The following is a 24,950-nucleotide window of genomic DNA, read 5'->3' on the forward strand; positions in this document are numbered from 1 at the left end:
ACAGGTCTCCAGTTCATCACAGGGACACCTGGACAGGTCTCCAGTTCATCACAGGGACACCTGGACAGGTCTCCAGTTCATCACAGGGACACCTGGACAGGTCTCAGTCCATCACAGGGACACCTGGACAGGTCTCAGTCCATCACAGGGACACCTGGACAGGTCTCCAGTTCATCACAGGGACACCTGGACAGGTCTCAGTCCATCACAGGGACACCTGGACAGGTCTCCAGTTCATCACAGGGACGCCTGGACAGGTCTCAGTCCATCACAAGGACAGTTAGTGATAATTTAGAGTTACCATCAGTCCAACATGCATGTTTTTGGTCTGTGGGAGGAAACTGGAGTACCTGGAGAAAACCCACGCAGCACGGAGAGAACATGCAAACTCCCAGAAAGTTCCCTGGACTGGGATTTGACCTGGCAACCTTCTCACTAAGGGGCAACAGGTCTAGAAAATGATCTGCCATGCTGCCCACTAATAATAATAATAATAATAATAATAATAATAATAATAATAATGTTATTATTATTATTATTGTTATAATAGTTATTATTGTTATTATTGTTATTATTGTTATTATTATTATTATTATTATTGTTTCTATTGAAGCCAAAACATAAGAAAAAGAACATTGTAGTCACACGATCCGTGCTGAAACGATCCCTTACAGCCACATAAAGCGCTCAGAAAGTCAAAAACGCCTCTAACTCTGGGCAGATGTGTAGCTGGTCTTACCTCCTACCAGAGGATGAGAATGATGAAGCCTGCTGTTCAGGAGGCTCTTTGATGATGCTGAAGATGTTGGACTGACTTGTCTACTGGTGTCTCTGAGGTGGACTCTGCTGCTCGTCTCTATATATTTAACTTGACTAGAAAGGAGGAGGAATTGAGCTTAGATGCATCTGAAATAAAGACCTGGGGCACTCCCATCCATTAGAGTATCAGATTTAACAAAAACGTTCTTAGCTGCACCGGCCTTTCATTTCAAAGAATAATTAATATAATTAGATCGCTGGCATTGTGGTGGAATGTAACTGAACCAGAAACAAGGCGAGTGTGCTGCAATGTTCTGAATCACACGTTGTTTAATGTCATCAAAAATCAATTCATCCAGTTTCACCACATTAGCTAAACGTAATTATTACATCTTTCGAGTCATCTATCAAACATCTGATACTCATTGAAACACATTTTTTATTGCCCAGTGGCAAAGGCATGCCGAGTTTTATAGTTAGTGTCTAGGAATACTCATTTTTAACTTGATCTCAACCACCACTAGTTTAATGACATTTTTCAGCAACATTTCTTGTTGCACCAGAGTTTGATGCTCCAAGAACCAAAAGACTCAAAGACACAGGATAAAAAGGTGTTTGATTTGCAGGTGAGGTCACTGAACAAGGAAGTAAGGATGTGTGAAAGAGGGGAGGAGGTGAATGTTTGATTTCTCCTGAATACTGTGGTCCCTGGACAGAAGGATGTTCGTGTTCTTTCAGGCTTGGAGGGGAAGGTTGGAGGATTCCAGGCACCTGTCACTCATGAGCTGCAGAAAAAAACAGGAAGTGGAATCATTGCGTAACTTGTGGTACAGCTGTTCAAAGTGTTGTCCTGTCACTGGTCTGTTGGATGAAATGTTTGGAGGGTGCAGATACACAACTGTTCTGTTAAGTTCATGGCAAAAATTGATACAGACATGTTCCTGTTTTTAGTACAGTAGTCCCTCATTTATTGCAGGGGTTCGGTTCCGAGCCCCACCCCAACCCCGCAGTAACTGAAATTCTGCAAAGTAGGGACGTTATGTTTATTTAGTATACACATATATATGTATATATATATATATATATATATATATATATATATATAAGTGTTTAAAATCCTTCCCACACTCTTGCAATGTTCTTAACAATTTTCTAAACTCTTAAACCTTTTAAAAGATATTAATCTAAATGGGTACTCAACAGACAAGATGAAGATGATTCAGAGATTCTTTAATGTCATTCACAGCACATGTGGTGGAACAACACAGAGTCCCAGTTACATACAAAATGTAAAAGGAAAACAGTAATAAGATCTAAGATATGAGCTAAGATAAGCATCAGGTAAAAATATGCTAAACACTAACAGCATAAAAACAATAAACACAATACGCCAAACAGCAGCATGAACATGAGTCTGTGTGAGCAGATGAGTATGAATGAACACAGCAACATGAAATAGATCAGCAGCAACAATGAAACATCAGCAGCAACATGAAACAGATCAGAAGCAACAATGAAACAGATCAGCAGAAACATGAAACAGATCAGCAGCAACATGAAACAGATCAGCAGCAACAATGAAATATCAGCAGCAACATGAAACAGATCAGCAGAAACATGAAACAGATCAGCAGCAACATGATGTGATTTTTCACAGTGATTATTCTGGTTAGAGATCCATGAGTCTAACAGCCTCAGGGTAGAAGCTGTTCCTCAGTCTAGTGGTTCTACACTTAATGCTCCTCAACCTCCTTCCTGAGGGGAGCGGGGTAAAAATGTGTGTGCTGTGTGAGTGTGGTCCTTCATGATGCAGGTGGCCCTCTTCCTGCATCTGGAGGTGTAGATGTCTGTGATGGTGGGGAGACTGATTCCAACAGATTTCTGTGCAGCCTTCACCACTCTCTGCAAAGCTTTTCTTTCTGCAGCTGTGCAGCCTCCATGCCACACGTTGATGCTGGAGCACAGGATGCTCTCCACTGCACACCTGTAGAAGGAGGTGAGGACTGAGCTTCCAGACCAGCTCGTCTCAGTCGTCTGAGGAAGTAGAGTCTCTGATGATCTTTCTTCATCAGGCTGGTGGTGTTGTTGCTCCAGCTGAGGTTGTCATTCATGTGTACACCCAAGTACTTGTAGCTGGAGACCACTTCCACCACAGATCCTCTTATGTTCAGGGGGGTGTAGGTGTTTTTGTTCCTTCTGAAGTCCACCATCATCTCCTTTGTCTTCTTCACATTGATGTGAAGGTTATTCTCTCTGCACCAGCTCTCCAGGTGTTCCACCTCTTGCCTGTAGCTGGACTCATCATTGTTTGTGATGCATCCCACCACCGCTGTATCATCTGCAAACTTTACAATGTGACAGCCTGGATGGGTAGCTGCACAATCATACGTGAGCAGAGTAAACAGGAGGGGGCTGAACACACATCCCTGAGGAGAGCCAGTGCTGAGGGTTATGGTGGAGGAGGAGAGGTTGTGGATCCTCACTAACTGTGGTCTGTTTGTTAAGAAGTCTAGTACCCAGTTGCAGATGGAGGGGCTTAGTCCTAGTGTGGATAGTTTGTCCATCAGGGTTTGGGGGATCATGGTGTTGAAGGCGGATGTGAAGTCCACAAAGAGCATATGTACATAAGAGTTCTTCTGCTGCAAGTGGTTGAGCACAGTGTGGACCACAGAGGAGATGGCATCGTCTGTTGATCAATTCTCACGGTATGCATACTGATGAGGGTCCTCGTTGATGATTTTTTTTTATCTGAGTCATGACCAGTTTTTTGAAGCATTTAGCGACTATCGGGATGAGGGCCACTGGCCGATAGTCAAGCCCCCAGTATGCTGCCGCGTACATCCATCCACGCGTACGTATGCGTGTGCTGTACGCAGAGGGTTCAGACATAATACTCCAGCGTCCACCCCGAGAAGCTGCAGAGCAGCTTCACAGACAAGGGGCGTTTACTTTCGGGACAAATTGAGGTTGCCGATTGGTCATTTGCTGACACGCCTACTGGATTGATTGACAAGTCGGGGGGGGAAAAAAGAGTGCTGGCAGCCACAGCGGTGTGCTGTGTTTATATGTTGTTAATAAAAAGGTCTAAAAAATAAAATAAAATAAAAAACAGGGAGCGCTGGCTCTACAGTCCACACATCAGACCAGCCCACCAGGAAATCTCCAGACCCTCCCGCAGCCACGCTGGACCTGAGTTTAATTGGCTCGTGACAAATTCCTCCATTTCTCACCATTTCAGTCATGGAGTCAACGGAGGAGGAAGAGATTAAAGAAGAGCCTCTTGGCAAAAAACAAAAGAAAAGGCCAGATCAGAGATGAAGAAGGGAAATTAATACATTGGTGTCACAAACTAAACAGTCCGTCGCCGGGCAGTTTATTGTGCGACATCGAGTACGCGGTCGTAAAAATTGAGCTTTGCATGGACATGCCCTGGGGGGTACGCTCGTACCTCTGCATATGGACGTAAGCGGCAGTATACTGGGGGCTTCATTCAGACCAGGCACTGTAGAGCTTTTTGGGACTGGGATGATGGTGGCAGTCTTCAGGCAGGTGGGAACTGTCTCCAGGGTAAGTGAGGTGTTAAAGATGTCTGCCAGCACCTCACAGAGCTGATCAGCACATTCCTTCAACACTTTTCCGGGGATGTTGTCTGGGCCGGTTGCCTTGTGCGGATTAATCCTCCTGAAAGTACTCCTGATGCATGCTCAATAATCCAGGTAGAAAAATCTAAAAAAGTTAAATCTGGTCCTCTGGACATTCAAAAAAAAAAAAAAAAAAAAAAAAAAAAACCAAAACAAAGCAAAACAACAAAAAAATGTAGAAACATTTCGTCTTTCATCCGAAGGACTTCTTCAGTCTGAGGTGCTGTATTCAGCTTAGTCTTATAAATAGCACCTTCTCAGAGTGGATCAACCAGTTTGCTGCTGACAACCAGAACCAGCTGATCACATGCTCAAGAAGGACCATCAGCCTAACAATGGATCATTAGCACCTGATGGCTGTTTACTATTCACAGAGGGCTGAGTGATACTAGCAATCACAGCATTGTAAGAGGGGGACAGTTGAACCAGGAGGCTCCGCCCCTGTTTAATGATGGACGATTTCTTTTCACAAAGATGGCCTCCTTTACTCCTCTCTCAAACCATCGTTCCTCTCTGTCCAGGATGTGAACATCTTCATCCCTGAAAGAGTGACCTCTGGCCTGGAGATGAGTGGTGGAGGCCTACATGTTCAACTGTCCCCCTCTTACAATGCTGTGATTGCTAGTATCACTCAGCCCTCTGTGAATAGTAAACAGCCATCAGGTGCTAATGATCCATTGTTAGGCTGATGGTCCTTCTTGATCATGTGATCAGCTGGTTTTGGTTGTCAGCAGCAAACTGGTTGATCCACTCTGAGAAGGTGCTATTTAAGAGACTGAGCTGAATACAGCACCTCAGACTGAGGAAGTCTCTTGGATGAAAGAAGAAACGTTTCTACATGTTTTTTGTTGATTTGCTTTGTTTTGTTTTGTTTTTTGAATGTCCAGAGGACCAGATTTCACTTTTTTAGACCTCCTGAAAGTACTCCTTACTTTGGCTGAGGTCACATTGAGATGCTCTTCATCTGGTGGTGAGGTGAGTCTGGTGCTGGGTGGTCTGTTCGGGTCTTCAAAGCATGCATATAACTTGTTGGGTGTATCAGGCAGAGATGGGTCTTTGGGACATTGTTCGCTCCTTCCTTTATAATCTGTTATGCACTTAATACTTCCTCTTCTGCCCGTTGGAACGCCTCTGCTGCAGCTTCCAGGTAGATGACTTTAAGATCTGCATTCTACCAAGCGTAGTTTTGAGTTTGTTGCTGATTTCTGCTATATTTCGTGGCAAATCCTTTCCTATTCTCATCAGTTTGGTTCGGCTATAGTTCACACGCATAAATCGTGCGGAGTCAGGCCCAGAGTCAGTATCAAAACTTCTAAAAACTGGGGTAGTACCGGGAGCCTGTGAAGCTGCAATTGCTCTGAGCGTGGCCATCTTGGCTAATCTTGGCTCACTAATGATGAGTGGGGTCCTTCATGATGCAGGTGGCCCTCTTGAAGAGAGGTCAAGAGATGGAGATGAAGAATTATCTGTTCAGTGATGAGGATGAAGGTGATTCAATTCAGTTCCTTTCAGTTTATTTATGTAGTGCCAAATCACAGCAAAGTTGTCTCAGGGCACTGAACAGAAACATTCACATACTGTACATAAAAAAGACAATTAGTAAAGTTCTCTAAGTTATGAAGATGCTTTGGCTTCATCCTTCATAATAAATATGTGAGTTGGCATCCTTTTCCAGAACAGGCCCATTCCGTCCACATTAAAGCCTTGTTTGAGGCTTTAATGCACTCATAGCGATCAGATGTTTGAACGCCGTGTTAACAAACTCCTCCACTCCTGCTGTCAGCGATCGCAGCCTCTCCAGGCAGAGAAATGCTTAATAATCCAAATCGCTTTTGAAAATTGTCGAACCACCCCTTGCTGGCACTGAATGCAATTGGTTCGGTGTTTGAACCAGGTGGTCAAAGGTCCAGCTTCGGGTCTGTGTCCCCCCACCCCCATTTATTTTGCCATGTCTGCTTCCTCCTGCAGCTCCAGGACGATCGTAAAGTTGTTTAACCTTTGTCCAGATGGTGTTGGTATCCATAGTGATGGGTTTTCCTTAACTCATTAAACCACATGATCAGTGCAGCTTCCATCTTAACCATCATGCCATAAAGGCAGACAACATCCACGTAGGTACAGCCATCTTTAAGCTTATCTAGAAGTTATACTTTCTCTTTAATCGTCAGCATCTTCCACTAGCGTTTCAGCCAGAAACTTTGGAACATACAGAATGTTTAGGAATAAGAAGTCCAGTTGAAAAAGAGGGCAGTTAAACCGACGTCTTGTACTTTAACAGCCATTCAGCGGCCGGGAAAACATAGCTGACAGCCATTCGGTGCCCGTGTCACTGGGTCAACGATCTGTTTCTTAAAGAGAAATGTCATCACATGATTTACACTTTCTTTGAATCACATTTGTAAAGTTGAATTTTCTTTAAAAAACTTTTCCATGTGACATGAATTAAATTTTACATTTGAAAGGCCGGTTCAGTCATCATGACTTCACTTTACAAAAATACTGTTTGGCATAAAACATCACCCTGAGGCACTACAGTACAGCACAGCATTGATTTGAGGGAAATGTAGTCCTTATGAGTGGCAATTACAGTGCAGTTGCAGGCTGAATGAAAAAAAAACTATAAAACTGTGTCGCCTGTCTGAATTATGATTTTTTTGTCATTAATGTTGTCACAACCATAAGAGTTCTGTACAGTGATATTGCTGTACAGTCCACAATCGTGTGTATTGTACAATTTTTTTATTTACATCCATCCATCATCTTCCTTTTGTTCTGAAGTCGGGTCTTGAGGGCATCAGCTTGAGCAGGGAGGTCCAGACATCTCTTTCCACAGCCACCTCTTCCATCTCTTCTGGGAGGACCCCAAATAATTACCAGGCCAACCAAGAGACATAGTCCCTCCAGCATGTCCTGGGTGTTCCCTGGGGTCTCCTCACAGTCAGACATGCCTGAAGCACCTCCCTATGGAGGTGTTGAGGGGACAACTTTGCCAGATGCCATAACCATCTCAACAGGCTCCTCTGGATCTGGAGGAGCAGCGGTTCTACTCTGAGTCTCTCCTGATAACTGAACTTCTCACTCTATCTCTAAAGGAGAATCCAACGACACTGCAGAGGAAACTCATTTCAACCTCCTGTAACCACAATATCATTCTTTCAGTCACTACCCAGAGCTCGTGACCATAGGTGAGGGTAGGAACATAGACGGACCGGTAAACAGAGCTTTGCCTTACAGCTCAGCTCTCTCTTCCCCACAATAGACCAGTACAGAGATTGCAATACTGCAGACGCTGCACCAATCTGTCTGCCAATCTCATACTCCATTCTTCCCTCACTTGTGAACAAAACCCTGAGACACTGGAACTACTCCAATTGAGGCAGAACCATACCCTCGATCTGAAGAGAGCAATCCACCCTTTTCTGGTTCAGGACCATGGCCTCAGATTTGGAAGTGCTGATTCTCATCCCAGCTGCTTCACAATCGGCTACGAACCTCTCCAGTGAGAGCTGAAGATCACGGCACGATGACACCAACAGGACCACATCATCTGCAAAGAGCAGAGATGGAATCCTGAGGCCACTGAACCAGAAACCCTCCGCCCCCTGGCAGCACTGAGAATTTCTGTTCATAAAAGTTTTGAACATAATCAGTGACAATGGGCAGCCCTAGTGAAGTCCAACTCACACCTTGAAGGGGTTCGGCTTACTACCGGCAATGCAAACAAAAAACTCTCACCGCTTGTATAGGGACTGAACAGCCCATAAGAATGGGTCCCCAATCCCATACTCACGGAGCATCCTCCATAGTGTACCCCGAGGAACACACTTGAATGCCTTCTCCAAGTCCACAAAACACATGTAGACTGGATGGGCAAACTCCTATGATCCCTCGAGGACCCTAGTGAGGGTAAAGAGCTGATCCAGTGTTCCACGGCCAGGACGGAACCTGCATTGTTCCTCCTGGATCTGAGGTTTGATGAATGATCAGAATCGCTTCTCCAGTACCCCTGAATAGACCTTACCAGGGATTAGACTATTCACAGAGGGCTGAGTGATACTAGCAATTACAGCATTGTAAGAGGGGGACAGTTGAACCCGGAAGCTTCACCCCTGTTTAATGATGGACGATTTCTTTTCACAAAGATGGCCTCCTTTACTCATCTCTCAAACCATCATTCCTCTCTGTCCAGGATGTGAACATCTTCATCCCCGAACGAGTGACCGCTGGCCTGGAGATGAGTGTAGACCACAGAGTCCTGGACATCAAGTATCATGATGCATGACAACAAGGCAGTTTTCCACAACAACAACAGCTGATTAACATCTCAAAAGCTCAAATATTATCTCAACCACAGCCCCAAATCTCAAATGAGTTGAAAAGGATGTTCTGTGGATGCATTCTCATCTACCTGCCAGCTGTGCTTGAGTGCCTGACCACTGAGATCCTGGAACTAGCATGAAACACGGCTCATGGCAGCAGAAGGACAGGATCATCCCTTGGCACCTACAGCTGGCTGTCTGCAGTGATGAGGAGCTTGGCAGGCTGCTGGGAGGAGTGGCCATTGCACTGGGAGGAGTTCTGCCAAGCATTTGGACGGTCCTACAGCCCGGGGGAACCGAGAGGCCAGCCGAGTCTGGGTGGACGGATCGGACGGCATCTGCAGTCAGTTTCTTAGGATCCACTGAGGGATGGACCTTTACAAAAGATCCTTCCTGCCTACAGCCATCAGCATCTATAACATCGCTTAATGAAATGAGGATAACGAGTTACAACAACAAATAATTTCCCTCTGGGATTAATAAAGTATTTTTGAATTGAATTGAATTGAATTGTAATTTAAATAGAAATTAAATACACGTGTGAAAGGGCCAATGTGGAAGGAAGGGGTGAGTTTGAGTATCTCTGGACCGAAACATTTCACTGAGTCATCAAACCATGCACTTTAATGTTTTACACACTTTTTTCATTTATCCTGACTAGCATGAAACTGAGCGCGCATACCTCCCCAACATGCCTCCATTTAAATACATAAAATAGATGCAAATATGTCCAACATGTGTGACTCTCCATTCTGCACTTCATTTATCAACAATAATGTCCAGAGGACCTGATTTAACTTTGTTACACGTTAACGATCCTTTTGGTCCCTCCCGATATGAGCATGCAGGGAAGTGGCTGCATCAGAAGCCACTGTGTTAATGGGACAGACACGTGTTGGAATACTGTTTCTTTCCTTTTTAATGGCACTATACAACAACACACATCAACAGCACATCTAGGGGTGGGGGTGTATGTGTCGGGGTCTTATTTTTATTTATTTATTTATTTTTTTCTCCTCTTCCTACCCACCTAGTTCCCTGACTGCCATTCCGGGGGTGGGGTCCGGGAGAAGGGCAGGCCGTCGGGTGTTGACCAGGATTATGTGGGGGTTCAGGGTCTGGGGGTTGCCATGGGCGGTGCTGGCGCTGTGCTCTCCCTGGGGTTGTTTGGACCCCCTGAGCTTGGCTCTTGGGTGCCATGGTTGGCCCGCTGGCCGGGGTGGCTGCCGGGGCCTGGCGGGCGGTCGGCTGGGGGTGCGTGCTTGGTTGTTGGCGGTGTGTGGGGGTGGTCGGTGGCGTGTCCTCTTCATGGTGGGGGGGTGTCCTGTCGGCGGGGCATGGCCTGGGCCGGGTCTGGAGTATTGGCTCTTCTCCGCTCAAGAATGAATGGGTTTACCTCCTGGGTTTGGGCATGGGCTGCCCCCTGTAGAGGGCGGGTACATGTCTTGGACCTGGGGGGTATAGAGTGTGTATCGGGAATAAGAATGAAATGTATCGTTATTGTATGTCTTTGAGTGAGTGAATGTGAGATTGAGGTTGGGATTGTGTGATTGTGTATGTGTATGAATGGGTTTTTGTTAGGCCGAGACTCGGACTGCCCCCTCTTTGATACAACTGGGGGTGCTTGGCATCGCGCCCCTATCGCGCGGCCCCCTGGTGGGGTGTGCCCTTGCCTGCCGGCGCGCTTGGGGCCCTTGGTATCGGGGGCTGGGCGCTTGGGCGTGTGTCGGCTCGGCCTGGTGTCTGCCTGGTGGGGCTCGGGTCCTCTGGCCCTGTCAGGCCTTGGCCTGGGTGGTGTGAGTCCTCGGTGCCTGGGCCTCGGTGCCTGGACCTGGACCTACATCGGTGCGGCGGGTGCCGACGGAGGCCTATGAGTTTGTCGCTGTTGGCCCCGGGGGGTCACTGTATGTGGTTGCTGGTGGGGATCTTCCGGTTCTCCCCTGTGGTCCGTTCTGGGGGGTGGGTGAGTGGTTCGTCCTGTGTGGGTGGCTCTGGGGGCTCCGCGGTCGGGGTCCCTCCTGGGGTCTTGGGCTCTGGTCCCCCCTTTTTCGTCTGCCTCTGGTCTTGGGGGTCGGGTCTCTGCTGCTTCACAGTTACTAATAAATGTTCTATTAGAGAAGCCTTATACACTTATGCATGCTCACAATCACACACAAATAGAAGCAGGGATGTTTATGTAGGCTTTATATGTAGATATATAGATATGTATGTGAGTGTATATTCATGTGTATGTATGTATGTATGTATGTATGTATATAGGCGTAGGTATGGGTATATATATTTATGGAAACTTACTGCAAAGCCATGAATATTTTAAGTTCTTTATACATAGGTATTTTGTTGCTGTGTTTTGTCATGTTCTTTGCAGGTGAACAGACAGTGGCCGGGTGTTTTGACGTGTGCTCTATTTGTATATATTTCTTATATTTTGGAGTCTTACTTTGTCTTTTCTTTCTTTCTATCCTATTAAAAAAAAAAAAAAAATAAAAAAAAAAATAAAAACCTACACTAGATAGTCACTATAATAAATATTTCATAATAATGGTGTGGAGAGGATGGCTGTAAGGGGAGAAGGGAGGCCATCACAAAAAAAAAAAAAAAAAAAAAAAAAAAGGAATACTGTTTCTTTAATTAACCCCTCACATACTGACACATATTCATGGCAAGATGAAGAACTATAGAGACAATCCTTAAATATATTACTTTATTACACCGTTCTGTTGTGTTACAGTACTCACCATTCCTTCATATTAATGTATACAAAAATATAAATACATCTATTTAAATAATGTTGTAAGACTGTTTCTTAAACATGGTAGCATAACATCTGGCCAGCTTGGTTTTCAGCCCAGATGTTGTCAAAAGCTGACTGATGTGAGACTTTATTTTGTCTCTGTGGATTAACTTTAACTGATCTTTTGGAGAGACGGGGGTGACAAAAGCACAAATAATAAATCAACACATTCTTCTCATGACTTCACGCCTCTTAAAGGTTTCAAAGGAGAACATGGAGCAACATGTTGAGTTTAGTATGATACATTTATTCATGTCTCCCCTTGTCTTGAGCCTGTGCTTCATTTCATTTTGCTTTTCAGATTTAATGTCTTTTATACATCTTCTTGTCTTGACGTATCTTCATAACTCTCCTTTATTCTGGATTTATGTTGCGAACTTGACAAGGACTCTGTGGAGTTGTTCTGGCTTCCTGGGTTCATTCTGTTAAACAAATCAATCAATCAATCAGTCAATCAATCATGAAATGCTGTAAGTGTATAAAGCGAAGCAGCAGCCACACACATGTCTTGGTATGTCAGGGCCATGGATTTGATGCCTGGCTGGTTCAGGTAGCAGGAGAAGTCGATCCTGACCGGGTCATGGTGAATGATCATGTCAGAGAAGTCGTTCTTGTTTGTGATGGCGTTCGAGTAGATGATCCGGCTGTCGTTGAGCTACAAGATAAAATATTAGGACTGTGTTACAAAATAGGTTTACAAGCTCACATGACAGATTACGTCAGATTAATCTGTCACCAAAGACCTCAAAATAGAAAAACAAGAAGCAAGAAGAGATCTAGAAGACGTTTAGTTGCTTGTAGAAATGAAATGTTGAGAACCCACCGTGACTTCTGTCCCACATCTGTTGCTTCTAAAGCTGAAAGTCACCAGGTGAGTTTCCTCATCCATCCGACCCCTGCAGGTTGGGTCGTTGAGGTGTAAGACAGAGTAATCAATGCCTTTATCCTCCAGGAGACACCCGAGCAGACTGAGTGAAGCCACGTTCCTCCTGCAGATGGTCGGGTTACCTAAAGGTCACCATGTTGAGAATGAACCAAAGTTAGAATATTTTCTCCAATAGTTTAATGGTGTGATCACAACTGCCGTACCCAAAGTGTCACTCTCTTTGTACTTGGAAGCAAAAATTGGCCGACAGAAGCAACGAGTTTCTCCACAAGCATTCTTCTTTCCACAGAACTCATGATCGCTGCAGGCCCTGTCCTGACAGAAGGCCTCAGGGGAAGCTGCAGAGGAACACACTGATGAATTATTCTGAAGAATTAACAAGTGATTTCTTTATATCAGATGTTGGACGAAAGCAGGACTTACGACACTCAGTCTTGGACCTCCAGCCCTCCAGTGTGGTGTTGGACTTCAGGCTGCAGGCTCTGGCATAGGCCTCCAGGAACTGACACTTGAGACCGTCCACTGCAGGATACCTGGACAAAGTGTCTGTGCAGGCGGTGATGTAGGGCTCTGGGTCGATGTCACAGGAAGTGAAGGGTGCCTCCTTCAGGAGGTTACAGCTGCTCCACACAAGGAAACAGACAACATGGAAGATAACAAAGGTATTAAACATGTAATCTACCACAGAGACCAGAGTGAAGCTTGGAAAGATGTTCTGGATGTATCTGCTCACCGTTCAGTCATCTTGGTGCAGTTTATGGATCTGTCATCAGTGTCGTTATACAGCGTCTCACAGCTAGGGGGCGACACACAACAAGGTCAGGACTGTTTGCTTGTTCATCCAGAGTTTCTCTGCAGTCCATTCATCCAGCAGCAGCAGAGCAGCAGTCAGTGAGGAGCTCTTACCTCGTGGAGCTGTACTCAGGGAGCCTCGCTTCACTGCTGTTTTGGCATAATCCCTGCAGAGATGATCCACCAGTTCCTGGACCCATTCAGAAACCATAATAGTCACATAAGATTTAAACTGGATGAGCACAGCAGAGTTTACATCCCCCATCAACAACAGTCATTTTACTGTACCTTCAATGTGGATCTGTGTGGTGTAGCCATCAAAGAAGACAGAAATGGTGAAGTTGGACACAGACACTTTGACAGTGACTCCAGTTTGGTCCTTAGAGATTTCCATACCATGATTCATCTGAATGGAGCTGTTGAAGTTCAGTGGTGTTTCATCTATCTGCATGGCAGAGAGACAAATTGGAGGAAACCCTGAGGTCAACATGCCAGACACACAAACAAGCTGTTTTCACAGCAACAACCACTGAGTTCAGCAGCATCAGAGAGCTGCTGCTTAATGTCACTGAGAGGAAACATGAGAGGACACATTCTGGATCCAAGTCCACTCAGACTCACCAGAACTCTGCCGCCTTGCTTCAGGTGGATGTAACTGCCATTCAGTTGCAGCTTCACACTGTCCAGAAAGCTCACATCTTTACGACGCCTCTCTTGGAATTTGGCAAGCATCTGGAAATTTGAGACTGATGGAATCTTCAGCAGAGAGTACACACACCGATCATGTACAAAGTCCAAGCGGCCGTAGAAGTCGATGGCAGCAGGGCCCGTCACAGTGCAAATGGCATCCAACAAGCAGCTGATAGAGACAGAAACACACCCAAACACCATGAGCTGCTACTGAGGGTCACAGCTCTGTACTGTCCAAGATGTCTCACTGAAAACATAAAAGGTTGGCCCGATGGTGACATTAGAGGAAACCCCACTGAATACAGAGACGACAGGTCCTTAACACTTTCCCAAGTCACTACTTGGGTAAAAATAAATTGAGAGCCTTCAACTGATTTCTAACTGATAGTGACTTGAATCTGATGGTGGGGAGGCCTCCTGGACAGGAGCATTTGGTAGAGGCGTCTGTTAATAATATCTTCAACTCACTCCTCCAGGATTTTTAATTGTATGTACCAGAGAAGATCAGAGACATGGAATCTGAATAATTCATGTTCAAAGCATCCATTGAAGATGTGGCTTCCAGGAGCTGTAATCAGAAGGACTGGAGAATGACACAGCTGCAGCTAACACTGGGGAAGTTTACAGCCAAATATGAAGCAGATGAGATGACAGCCAGCTTCTTCTGAGGACATGGTTCTTCTGTGAAAAAGGGTGAAATGTTCATTTTATTCATACAACCCTCCAGGTTGGGATGGGTTCAGGTGCCTGAGAGTCATTTTCAGACATGATGGTGAGATGGGGCAGAAAACCAGTCACTAGGGAGCACAAGCCAGTGTATCTCTTGTGCCAGTCCCAAGCCCGGGTAAATGGTGAGGGTTGTGTCAGGAATGGCATCCGATGTAAAACACTTTTGCCAAAACCATAATGCAAGTTCATCAAAGTAAAACCATACCGGATCGGTCAAGGCCCGGGTTAACAATGACTGCTACCGGTGCTGTTGACAAACAGGGTGCCGGTGGAAATTGTGCTACTGTTAGTTGAAGACCATGAGGAGGGAAACGTGTCAGGAGACAGAGGGAGTAGAGGAAAGTGAAAAATGTAGGACTGAAGGTTGCATCTCTAAATGTGGGGCAATGACAGGCAAAGGTAGAGAGCTGGCTGACATGATGCTGAGAAGGAAGGTAGATGTTTTATGTGTCCAAGAGACCAAGTGGAAGGGCAGCAAGGCTCGCAGCATTGGAGCAGGGTTCAAACTGTTTTACCATGGTGTGGATAGAAAAAAGAAATGGGGTAGGGGTGATCCTGAAGGAGGAGTTGGCAAAGAATGTAGTAGAGGTGAAAAGAGTGTCAGATAGGGTGATGTGCCTGAAGGTAAAAGTAGAAGGTCTGATGCTAAACATTGTCAGTGGTTATGCTCCACAGGTTGGATGCGATGAGGAGGAGAAAGATACATTTTGTAAAGATCTGGATGAAATGATAGAGAGTATTCCCAGGGAGGAGAGAGTGGTGATGGGAGCAGACCTGAATGGACGTGTTGGTGAAGGAAACAAAGGGAATGAGGAAGTGATGGGTAGGTTTGGTGTCAAGGAAAGAAACCAGGAAGGACATATGGTGGTGGATTTTGCCAAGAGAATGGAAATGGCTATAGTCAATACCTATTTCCAAAAGAGGGAGGAACATAGAGTGACCTATAAAAGTGGATGAAGGAGTACGCAGGTCGACAACATTCTGTGTGGAAGAGGAAACCTGAGGGAGATTGGAGACTGTAAGGTTGTGGCAGGGGAGAGCGTGGCCAGACAGCATTGGATGGTTGTGTGTAGAATGACTGTTGTTGTGAAGAACAGAAATAGGGTAAAATCAGAGTAGAAGACCAAATGGTGGAAGATGAAGAAGGAAGAATGTTGTGAGAAATTCAGAGAGGAGCTGTTAAAGGTTCTGAGTGGTAAGAAAGAGCTTCCAAATGACTGGGCTACTACAGCAACAGTAATTAGAGAGACTAGTAGGAAGGTACTTGGTGTGTCATCTGGACAGAGAATGGATGATAAGGAAACCTGGTGGTGGAATAGTGAAGTGCAGGATGCTGTTCAAAGAACGAGATTAGCCAAGAAGAAATATGACAGAGAGAGGACTGAAGAGAGGAGACAGGAATATAAGGAGATGGGATGTAGAGCAATGAGGGAGGTAGCTAAGGCAAAGCAGAGGGCGTACAATGAGTTGTATGGGAGACTGGACACTAAAAAGGATGAAAAGGACTTGTACCGATTGGCAGGACAAAGGGATCAGGCTGGAAAGGATGTGTAGCAGGTTAGGCTTATTAAAGATAGGAATGGTAATGTTCTAAAAAGTGAGGAGAGTGTGACGGGAAGATGGAAGGAGTACTTTGAGGAGCTAATGAATGAAGAGAATGAAAGAGAAAGAAGAGTAGAGGTCATAGAAACTGTGGACCAGAAAGTGGGAAAGATTACTGAGGGTGAAGTCCAGAAAGCTCTGAAAAGAATGATGAAAGGGAAGGCAGTAGGACCTGATGACCAGTGGAGGTTTGGAAATGTCTTGGAGAGATGACAGTGAGGTTTTTGACTCAAATATTCAATGACATATTTGAGGGTGAGAAAATGCCTCGGGAATAGAGGAGAAGTGTGCTGGTGGCCATTTTTAAGAACAAGGGTGATGTACAGAGTTGTAGCAACTACAGGGGAATTTAATTTTTTTAATTTTTTTAATTTTTTCCCTTGTCCTGTCTGGCATTGTGACACTTAGAATTATTGTTTGGGTGTCAAAATGATGCCCAACAGATTTACTTTCACAAGCAGAGCATTATGGCTGGCCTTAAAGCTCCACTTGATATATAAATTAAATTGTATTAGAATATGCTTTGGGTTTGTTCCACATGTAATGGACACGGGGACAAAAAACAAAGAAGATAACAAAGCAGAAAAGTGAGAGAAGAGTTAAAATGTAAAGAAGGAGAAAGGAATAGAGGAGAGAGAGAGAGGGATAAAGAGAACACAAATCAACATCATTGAAGTCTGACTCTAGACCTGTGGAAAGAGAAAAAAAAACAAAAAACGACAAAACCAAGTAACCACAACAACAAACATATATAATGATACTTATATCATCATTAGATAGTATTTTATGCAGTACATGGTAATACAATATATATTTGATGGCCACCACAACCCAACTGAGTGTGTATCTGATAAACGCCTGAATCTCAACACCTGTGTGAGCATGCTTATCACTATAAGGTTTCTCTATAAAAATGTTCAATAGTGGATGTGGGAACCCATAAACCTGTCCCCACAGGACACGAAGGTAACACAGGGAAGACCAGAACCACAGACACACAACGGTCCCCAAGCCCGGAACTCTGGGAGTCCCCCAACAGGGACACCCACACCCCACAGACAGAGAAGCAAAGGGAAGCCCCGGGCAATCCCCAGCCACCACAATGCAGAAACCCCAGGAGGCTGTAGCAACAAGTCAACAGGTTCTGCCGGCAACCCGCCCCTCCAGAGTGGATCCAGCCATGGACACCAAGCCCCGAGTCCCAAGGTCATACAACTCCCAACAGAGGCCCGACAGAGCCAGGGCACCCAGGCCCCCACAGGCAGCCACCAGGGCAGGCCCGCGCACACCCCACCACCCAGCCCCAGCTGCTGAGAGCCGCCAATGCACTGGCAGCAGGGGGGCCCACCACCAGAGGGGAGCATGACACACCAAATGGGGGGCCAAAACTGATCCAAGAGAGGGGACCACCTAAAACCCAACCTGAGACATAAAATGGCACACAGAGACAGCCTGACAGAGCCTCTGTCGGGCCATCCATGCGCCCCACCCGCCCGACAGTGACCGCAAGCCGGCCTCAGGCTGGGGGTCACAGCAGCAGGGAGCAGCAGCTAAGGGCCGGCCCAGCACACTAATGCATCCCTAAAGCCCCACACCACAGGCCCGGAGAAACTACAGGGGAATTAAGTTGATGAGCCACACCATGAAGATATGGGAGAGATTGTGGAAGCAAGACTTAGAAGAGAGGTGACTATCTGTGAGCAGCAGTATGGTTTCATGCCAAGAAAGAGCTCCACAGATCCATCTTTGCTTTGATAATGCTGATGGAGAAGTACAGAGAAGGTCAGAAAGAACTCCATTGTGTCTTTGTGGATTTAGAAAAAGCATATGACAGAGTGCCGACGGAGGAGGTGTGGTATTGCATAAGGAAATCTGGAGTGGCAGAAAAGTATGTTAGACTGCTACAGGACATGTATGAGGACAGCAGGACATGTATGAGGACAGCAGGACATGTATGAGGACAGCAGGACATGTATGAGGACAGCAGGACATGTATGAGGACAGCAGGACAGTGGTGAGATGTGCTGTAGGAGTGACAAATGGCTTCAAGGTGGAGGTGGGATTGCATCAAGGATCGGCTCTGAGCCCCTTCTTGTTTGCTCTGGTGATGGACCGACTAATAGATGAGGTCAGGCAAAAATTCCCATGGACGATGATGTTTGCAAATGACATTGTGATCTGTGGTGAGAACAGGGAACAGGTGGAAGAGAACTTGGAGACGTGGAGGTACGTACTTGAAAGAAGAGGAATGAAAGTCAGCCGTAGTAAGACAGAGTCCATGTGTGTAAATGAGAGGGAGGATGGTAGAACAGTGAGGCTACAAGGAGCAGAGGTCACAAAGGTGCAGGACTTGAAGTCCTGCACCTTAGTCCTCGGGGCTCAATGGGATTACCTGTCTAAATAAAGGTTGAATGAAAAAAAAGTACTTGGGGTCCACTGTCCAGGAAAATGGGGAATGTGGTAAAGAAGTGAAAAAGAGAGTCCAGGCAGGTTGGAGTGGATGGAGAAAAGTTTTAGGAGTGATTTGTGCCAAAAGGGTGTCAGCAAAGGTCAAAGGAAAAGTTTACAAGACAGTGGTGAGACCAGCTATTTTGTATGGTCTGGAGAAAGTTGAATTGAAAAAAAGACAGGAGAAAAACTGGAAGTGGCAGAAATGAAGATGCTAAGGTTCTCCTTAGGAGTGACAAGGCTGGATAAGATTATGAATGAGATAATCAGAGGTACAGCCCAGGTTGAACAACTGGGAGATAAGGTTAGGGAGGCCAGACTGAGATGGTTTGGACATGTCAAGAGGAGGGATAGTGTATATATTGGTAGAAGGATGTTAGAAATGCAGCTGCCAGGAAAAAGACAAAGAGGAAGGCCAAAGAGGAGATATATGGATGCAGTTAGAGAGGACATGAAGGTAGTTGGAGTGAGGACAGAGGATGCAGAGGACAGAGTGAGGTGGAGGAGGATGACTTGCTGTGGCGACCCCTGAAGAGGGAAAAGCCGAAAGAAGAAGAAGAAGAAGTGGTGAGATGGGGCAGAAGATGGACCGTCAGATCTGGACCTAATCTGTAATAGTGTGGGCGTTGTTCTGGTCTTTCTTGGTGAAGAAAGAGCTGAGCCAATAAGCAAAGCTTTACAGGTCAACCTGTGTCCCTACCTTCACCGATATGGATTGTAACCTAAAAACAATAGTCAAAATACAAGTGGTAAAAATAAGATCCCTCTGCGTTAAGGCTGATCTCAGGCTTAGTGAAAGGGTGAGGACCTTCAACATCTGGGTGGTTTAAAAAAGAGCCACTTCTCCTCTGCCTCCTTGGCACCACACTGTGGAGGATTTGTGGGAACATCTCAATGGCAGAGGACCCATAAGCATATCCAGAACTTGCTGGAAGGATATATCCTCTTTAGCCTTGAACACCGTGAGATCCCCCAAGAAGATTTGGAAAGGGTTGTTTGGTATATATTTGTCTGTGTTTCCCTTATGGGTTATCTCTTTTGTCTTATTTTGGTACACTGGTACATTTTCATCTTTAAATCACTTCCTGGTCTGCTGCCTTCATACATCTCCTCCTACATGTCTCTGAGTGAGTGCAGCTACAGCGTGCGCTCTCAGGACATCATTACCTGCAGTGTTCCCTCAGTGAGGACTGAACTAGGCAAAAGGACCTTCTCCTACTCTGCTCCTGTTTCCTGGAATATCTTGTAAAAAGAGCTGAAGCTCTCGACCTTTGACCTCTCTAAGTGGCTTTAAGAATCTGTTGGACTCCTGGCAGGGACCAATGCAGACATGTTCCTGTTTTTAGTTTTCTACATTTGCCTTAGAATGTTTTTTTGTTACCTTTTCCTTTTAGCCATCCTATTTGTAAAAAAACAAAACAAAAAAAAACTGCAGTATGACTTTTTATAATTGTTTATTGTTGTTGCTGTTGTCCATTGTTGTCATCTTTCTTTGTTGAAATCAGGTCTCTCTTGTAAATGAGTCCTCGAGGCTCAATGGGATTTACCTGTCTAAATAAAGGTTGAATGATTTTTCCTTTTTATGACCCAACTACTTATAAGCAAAAAAAATGAGATGGATGGATGTATAAATAGATTGATAGATGGATGAAAAACAGTTTGCAGCTCCAGTGAAATATCCCTTAACAGACAAATTGTTAATCTCCCATCTAGTGCAAGTTTGATCACAGCATTTCCCCTAAATATCTAAAGTGGATGTATTTACATGCCATTGCCTTGACAAAGCTCCAGAGGCCCACAGCTGGAATTTTGAAGGACTGCAGTCTCACTACAGATGAAACTGAAACAGGTTTCAGGAACAGAGTACACCACTGCACCCGCTTTATATACCAGCCCTGAGGATGGAGAGAAAGTGTTAGTTTAAAACCAAAAAAAATGTTAAAGTATTTTCTGTCCACACAAATAAAAACACTCAGATATTGTACTTTAGTACTTGGATCCAGCAGTTTACTGACCTGAGTGCCTGCAGCCACTTATATCTGCGTAGGCAGCGTTGTAAACATAATCACTGGGGTTTGTAACGGTCAGCGTATCAACAACGCTATCATCAACTAGAACGTAAACAGCCTACAGAAACAAACAAGCCGAGACAGAACCATTGAGCAGAAATGACTAAATTTAGACTAAATTCAAATTGTCCATTTAGCTGTTATGGATCTATGAAACACAAACGCTTACCACAGTCGCCGATAAAAGAAGATTCAACTTCAGAGCTGCTTGTCTCCCAAAACTCGTTAAAGACAACTGAGCCTACAAACGGTGAACACACAATAATTTCCATGCTCAGAAACATGTACAGCTGCAGCAATATTCAAATTCACTTGCTACATCACTCAAGTTTGCAAAACAGTGGTGAGACCAGCTATGTTGTATGGTCTGGAGACAGAGACATGGACAAAAAGATAGGAGACAGAACTGGAAGTAGCAGAAATGAAGATGTTGAGGTTCTTCTTAGGAGAGACAAGGATGGAGAAGATCAGGAATGAGATCATCAGAGGTACAGCACAGGTTGAACAACTGGGAGATGAAGTTAGAGAGAACACACTGAGATGGTTTGGACATGTCCAGTGGAGGGACAGTGGTTTGGACATGTCCAGAGGAGAGACAGTGTTATTTTGGTAGAAGGATGTTAGAAATGCAGCTTCCAGGAAAAAGACAGAGGAGATATATGGATGCAGTTGGAGAGGACATGGAGGTAGATGGAGTGAGGACAGAGGACAGAGTGAGATGGAGGAGGACTCATTGTGGAGACATCTGAAGAGGAAAAAGCCAAAAAATAATAAGAAAATGAAGAAGAAGAAGACTTGCTACATCACTCACCACGGAGTCGTTCTGCCACAGTTCAAAGTACACGTAGCATGTCATGCTCGTCTTGATGTGTGGCACATTCTCATGAATCTGTTCTTCTAACAAGGAAAATCTATCATGAACCTCAAAATACACCTTCTCCACTTTAGGCCCCAGCAAACAGTCGGCTCTGGTCTGATGGTTGTAAAAGCCGTTGAAACAGATTACGATGTTGTTGTTTGTCAAGTTCAACTGAAAGATCCGAAACATACAACAAACATAAGGCAAAAGGTTATTTTTTAATACATGAAATGAAACCAAATAGTCTGTAAAAAATGTGTTTGAAAATCTGAGCAGCTCAGGCATACAAAGATACATTTCTTCAAATATGTAATGTGGCGGCTGTGGCTCAGTGGTTAGAGCAGTCGTCCTCCAATGCGAGAGTTGGGGGTTCGAATCCACCAGCAGTCACATGCCGAAGTGTCTCTGGGCAAGACACTGAACCCCTCGTTGCCTCTGATGTGTGTCCCATCGTTGTATGAATGTGATAAAGCTCTGATTAATCTCTTTAGAATGATTTGTTCATTTTTCTTTGTAGAGATCTAGTATAGAGCTGTATGAACGGGTAAATGACGCACAGATTGTTGTAAAGAGCTTTGAGCATCTTGAAATAAGATAGAAAGGAGCTGTATAGGTGCAGTCCATTTACCATTTAATGTTTCATTCATTCAACCATTATTTCAACATGTGAGTCTCATCGAGCTTCACGGACTCTTTTACAACAGAGAACTGATTTAACAAAGAACACAGATGATCTACAGACAACAACAATCAATGAACACTGACTTCTGTACTGTCTTTAACGTCTCAGTGTTTTGTGTTTCTACTTGACTGTGAAACAAATCGTCCCTCGGAGATAATGAAGATTCTTGAACTCATATAAAAGCATATAAAATTAAAAGTAAATAGAAGAAATGAAATAAAACAAAATAATAACAAGAACATGTCTACGCTGTTTTTTTCCATGAACTTATTAGATGTTTGAATTAAAATAAAATGGCAACCAAAAAGGACAGTCAAAAGGAAAAACCCAGCTAGATCATAAGGTGATGTAGAAAACTACAAACAGGAACATCTGCAGGAACTGAACAGATGTTTGAAGCCACTTAGAGAGGTCAAAGGTCGAGAGCTTCAGATGTTTTTACAAGATATTCCAGGAAACAGGAGCGGAGTAGGAGAAGGTCCTTTTGTCTAGTTCAGTCCTCACTGAGGGAACACTGCAGGTAATGATGTCCTGAGAGCGCACGCTGTAGCTGCACTCACACAGACACATGTAGGAGGAGATGTATGAAGGCAGCAGACCAGGAAGTGATTTAAAGATGAAGATGTACCAGTGGGAGAGTCTGTGTGAAGTTAATGGTGACCAGTTAACCAGTGAATACTGGGAGCAGTGGTGGGTACGGTAGTTACCGCCAGTTCTGAATCTTAGTGCACCATGATAGACAGCATCCAACATCTGCAGCATCCAACATCTGCAGCATCCAACATCTGCAGCATCCAACATCTGCAGGTTCTTGTAGGAGCGTTCATGTAAATAATGTCACCGTAATCAATCTACCTACCTGCAAGACCCATTATAGTCCAGATGATTTTAGGGAAACTTGATTTCCCTAAAAAGAGGGCCTAAGTCATGTCTTCAGTCCAATCATCATTTTTAACAACGATAGACACAACAATATTTTTTCTTCTTCTTCTTCTTGCAGCTACTCCTTCTTCAGGGGTCTTCATAGAGAACTAACTTGCACAAAGACTTGGTGATTGTTTTTACTCCGGACGTCCTTCCTGACACAACCACAGCCCTCTATGTGGAGCAGAGAGCTGACATAGAGCACCCGGGGGAGCAGATGGTGGGGGTGAAGGGCCTTGCTCATGGGCCCAGAGTGGAGCAAATGAGGGTGGAGGCAGGTGTGGGTGCTTCACCTTTCCCACCCTTATTTTGGGACTAACCTGTATAAATAAAGGTTGAATGAATATTTTGATGTTGTTGATCCGGGGAGTTGAACCGGCAACCTTCCAATCACAGACCCACCTTCTCTAACCTCTGCACCACCACTCCCCCTGATAGACCCAACAATAATAGTGACAGAAAATGGAAAGAGATGGAAATATCCTGAAGATTCCAAAGCTTTACTCACATATAACTGTTCATACTTCTGTCCATAAAACATGATGGGACATGCGCTGATGTCGAACTCTGAAGACTCTTCAGTTCTCACTGCAGCCTCACCTGAACACATGAAGACACACGAAGACACATGAAGACACATGAAGACACATGAGACATGAGAAATGCAGTCTGTCAGCCGTTTGGACAAGCACACGATCTTTTCAGACATAATCATGGTTGCAGTTTCCTGTACAACAGGTTCAAGAAGGACCTCCAGACACTAAACCTAAAGACACAGTCCAGCTCCTTCTGAGTTCCAGAGGTGTTCCCAGGCCAGAGAAGATGCTCAACCCCTCCAGGAAGTTCTCAGTCTGCCAATGGATCACCTTTTAGTGGGAAGGGTCCATAAAACCTCTGTAGGGAGGTATTCTGATCGGATGTTTCCACCTCCTCAAGCTGACTCCTTCCACATAGGAGGAGTAGAATTTCCTCCAAGGTTTCTCCTGGATGACAGTGCTCCTCACCTTAACCATGGCCTGGCTGCAGAGGAAGCTCATTTCAAGCGATTCTATTTAGGATCTGAGGGGTCACATAGGCAACTTTAATTATCATTTCAGGTCCTATGGTGGAGAAAAGTGTGTCCCCATGACAGATGAAGAGCAAAGAGGAGGAGGTAGAAAAGAGTTACAGTGAAATTCTGATAAAATATCAAATTCACAAGTTAGAAGTATTAACATGTACTAAAACGTATTAACATGTACTAAAACGTATTAACATGTACTAAAACGTATTAACATGTACTAAAAAGTATTAACACGTACTAAAAAGTATTATCATGTACTAAAACGTATTAACACATACTAAAAAGTATAAACATGTACAAAAAAGTATTAACATGTACTAAAACGTATTAACATGTACTAAAACATATTAACACGTACTAAAACGTATTAACACGTACTAAAAAGTATAAACACATACTAAAAAGTATAAACATGTACAAAAAAGTATTAACATGTACTAAAACATATTAACACGTACTAAAACGTATTAACACGTACTAAAAAGTATTAACACATACTAAAAAGTATTAACACGTACTAAAACGTATTAACACGTACTAAAACGTATTAACACGTAATAAAACATATTAACACGTACTAAAACGTATTAACAAGTACTAAAAAGTATAAACATGTACTAAAAAGTATAAACATGTACTAAAAAGCATAAACATGTACTAAAAAGTATAAACATGTACTAAAAAGTATAAACA

At 44.3% G+C, this 24,950-nt stretch overlaps 1 protein-coding gene across 1 annotated transcript in view; it reads right to left on the reverse strand.

Annotated features, from left to right (window-relative positions):
• LOC119419221 overlaps positions 1-24,231 on the reverse strand; it is a 28,298-nt gene extending 4,067 nt beyond the window's left edge. Inside the window, exons 1-13 of the mRNA XM_037686566.1 lie at positions 24,087-24,231; positions 23,703-23,794; positions 21,541-21,759; positions 20,676-20,787; positions 20,426-20,555; positions 13,813-14,050; positions 13,480-13,636; positions 13,306-13,381; positions 13,133-13,195; positions 12,826-13,019; positions 12,603-12,737; positions 12,337-12,521; positions 12,017-12,168 (exon numbers count right to left, since the gene is read on the reverse strand). Coding sequence (XP_037542494.1) covers positions 12,017-12,168; positions 12,337-12,521; positions 12,603-12,737; positions 12,826-13,019; positions 13,133-13,195; positions 13,306-13,381; positions 13,480-13,636; positions 13,813-14,050; positions 20,426-20,555; positions 20,676-20,787; positions 21,541-21,759; positions 23,703-23,794; positions 24,087-24,231 — 1,898 coding nt within the window. The remainder of the gene's footprint in view (positions 1-12,016; positions 12,169-12,336; positions 12,522-12,602; positions 12,738-12,825; positions 13,020-13,132; positions 13,196-13,305; positions 13,382-13,479; positions 13,637-13,812; positions 14,051-20,425; positions 20,556-20,675; positions 20,788-21,540; positions 21,760-23,702; positions 23,795-24,086) is intronic.
• Between the last annotated feature and the right edge of the window lie 719 nt (positions 24,232-24,950).

This window comes from Nematolebias whitei, chromosome 1 (genome assembly GCF_014905685.2).
Source record: "Nematolebias whitei isolate Nwh7 chromosome 1, NemWhi1, whole genome shotgun sequence".
In the NCBI taxonomy this organism is placed as follows: domain Eukaryota; kingdom Metazoa; phylum Chordata; class Actinopteri; order Cyprinodontiformes; family Rivulidae; genus Nematolebias; species Nematolebias whitei.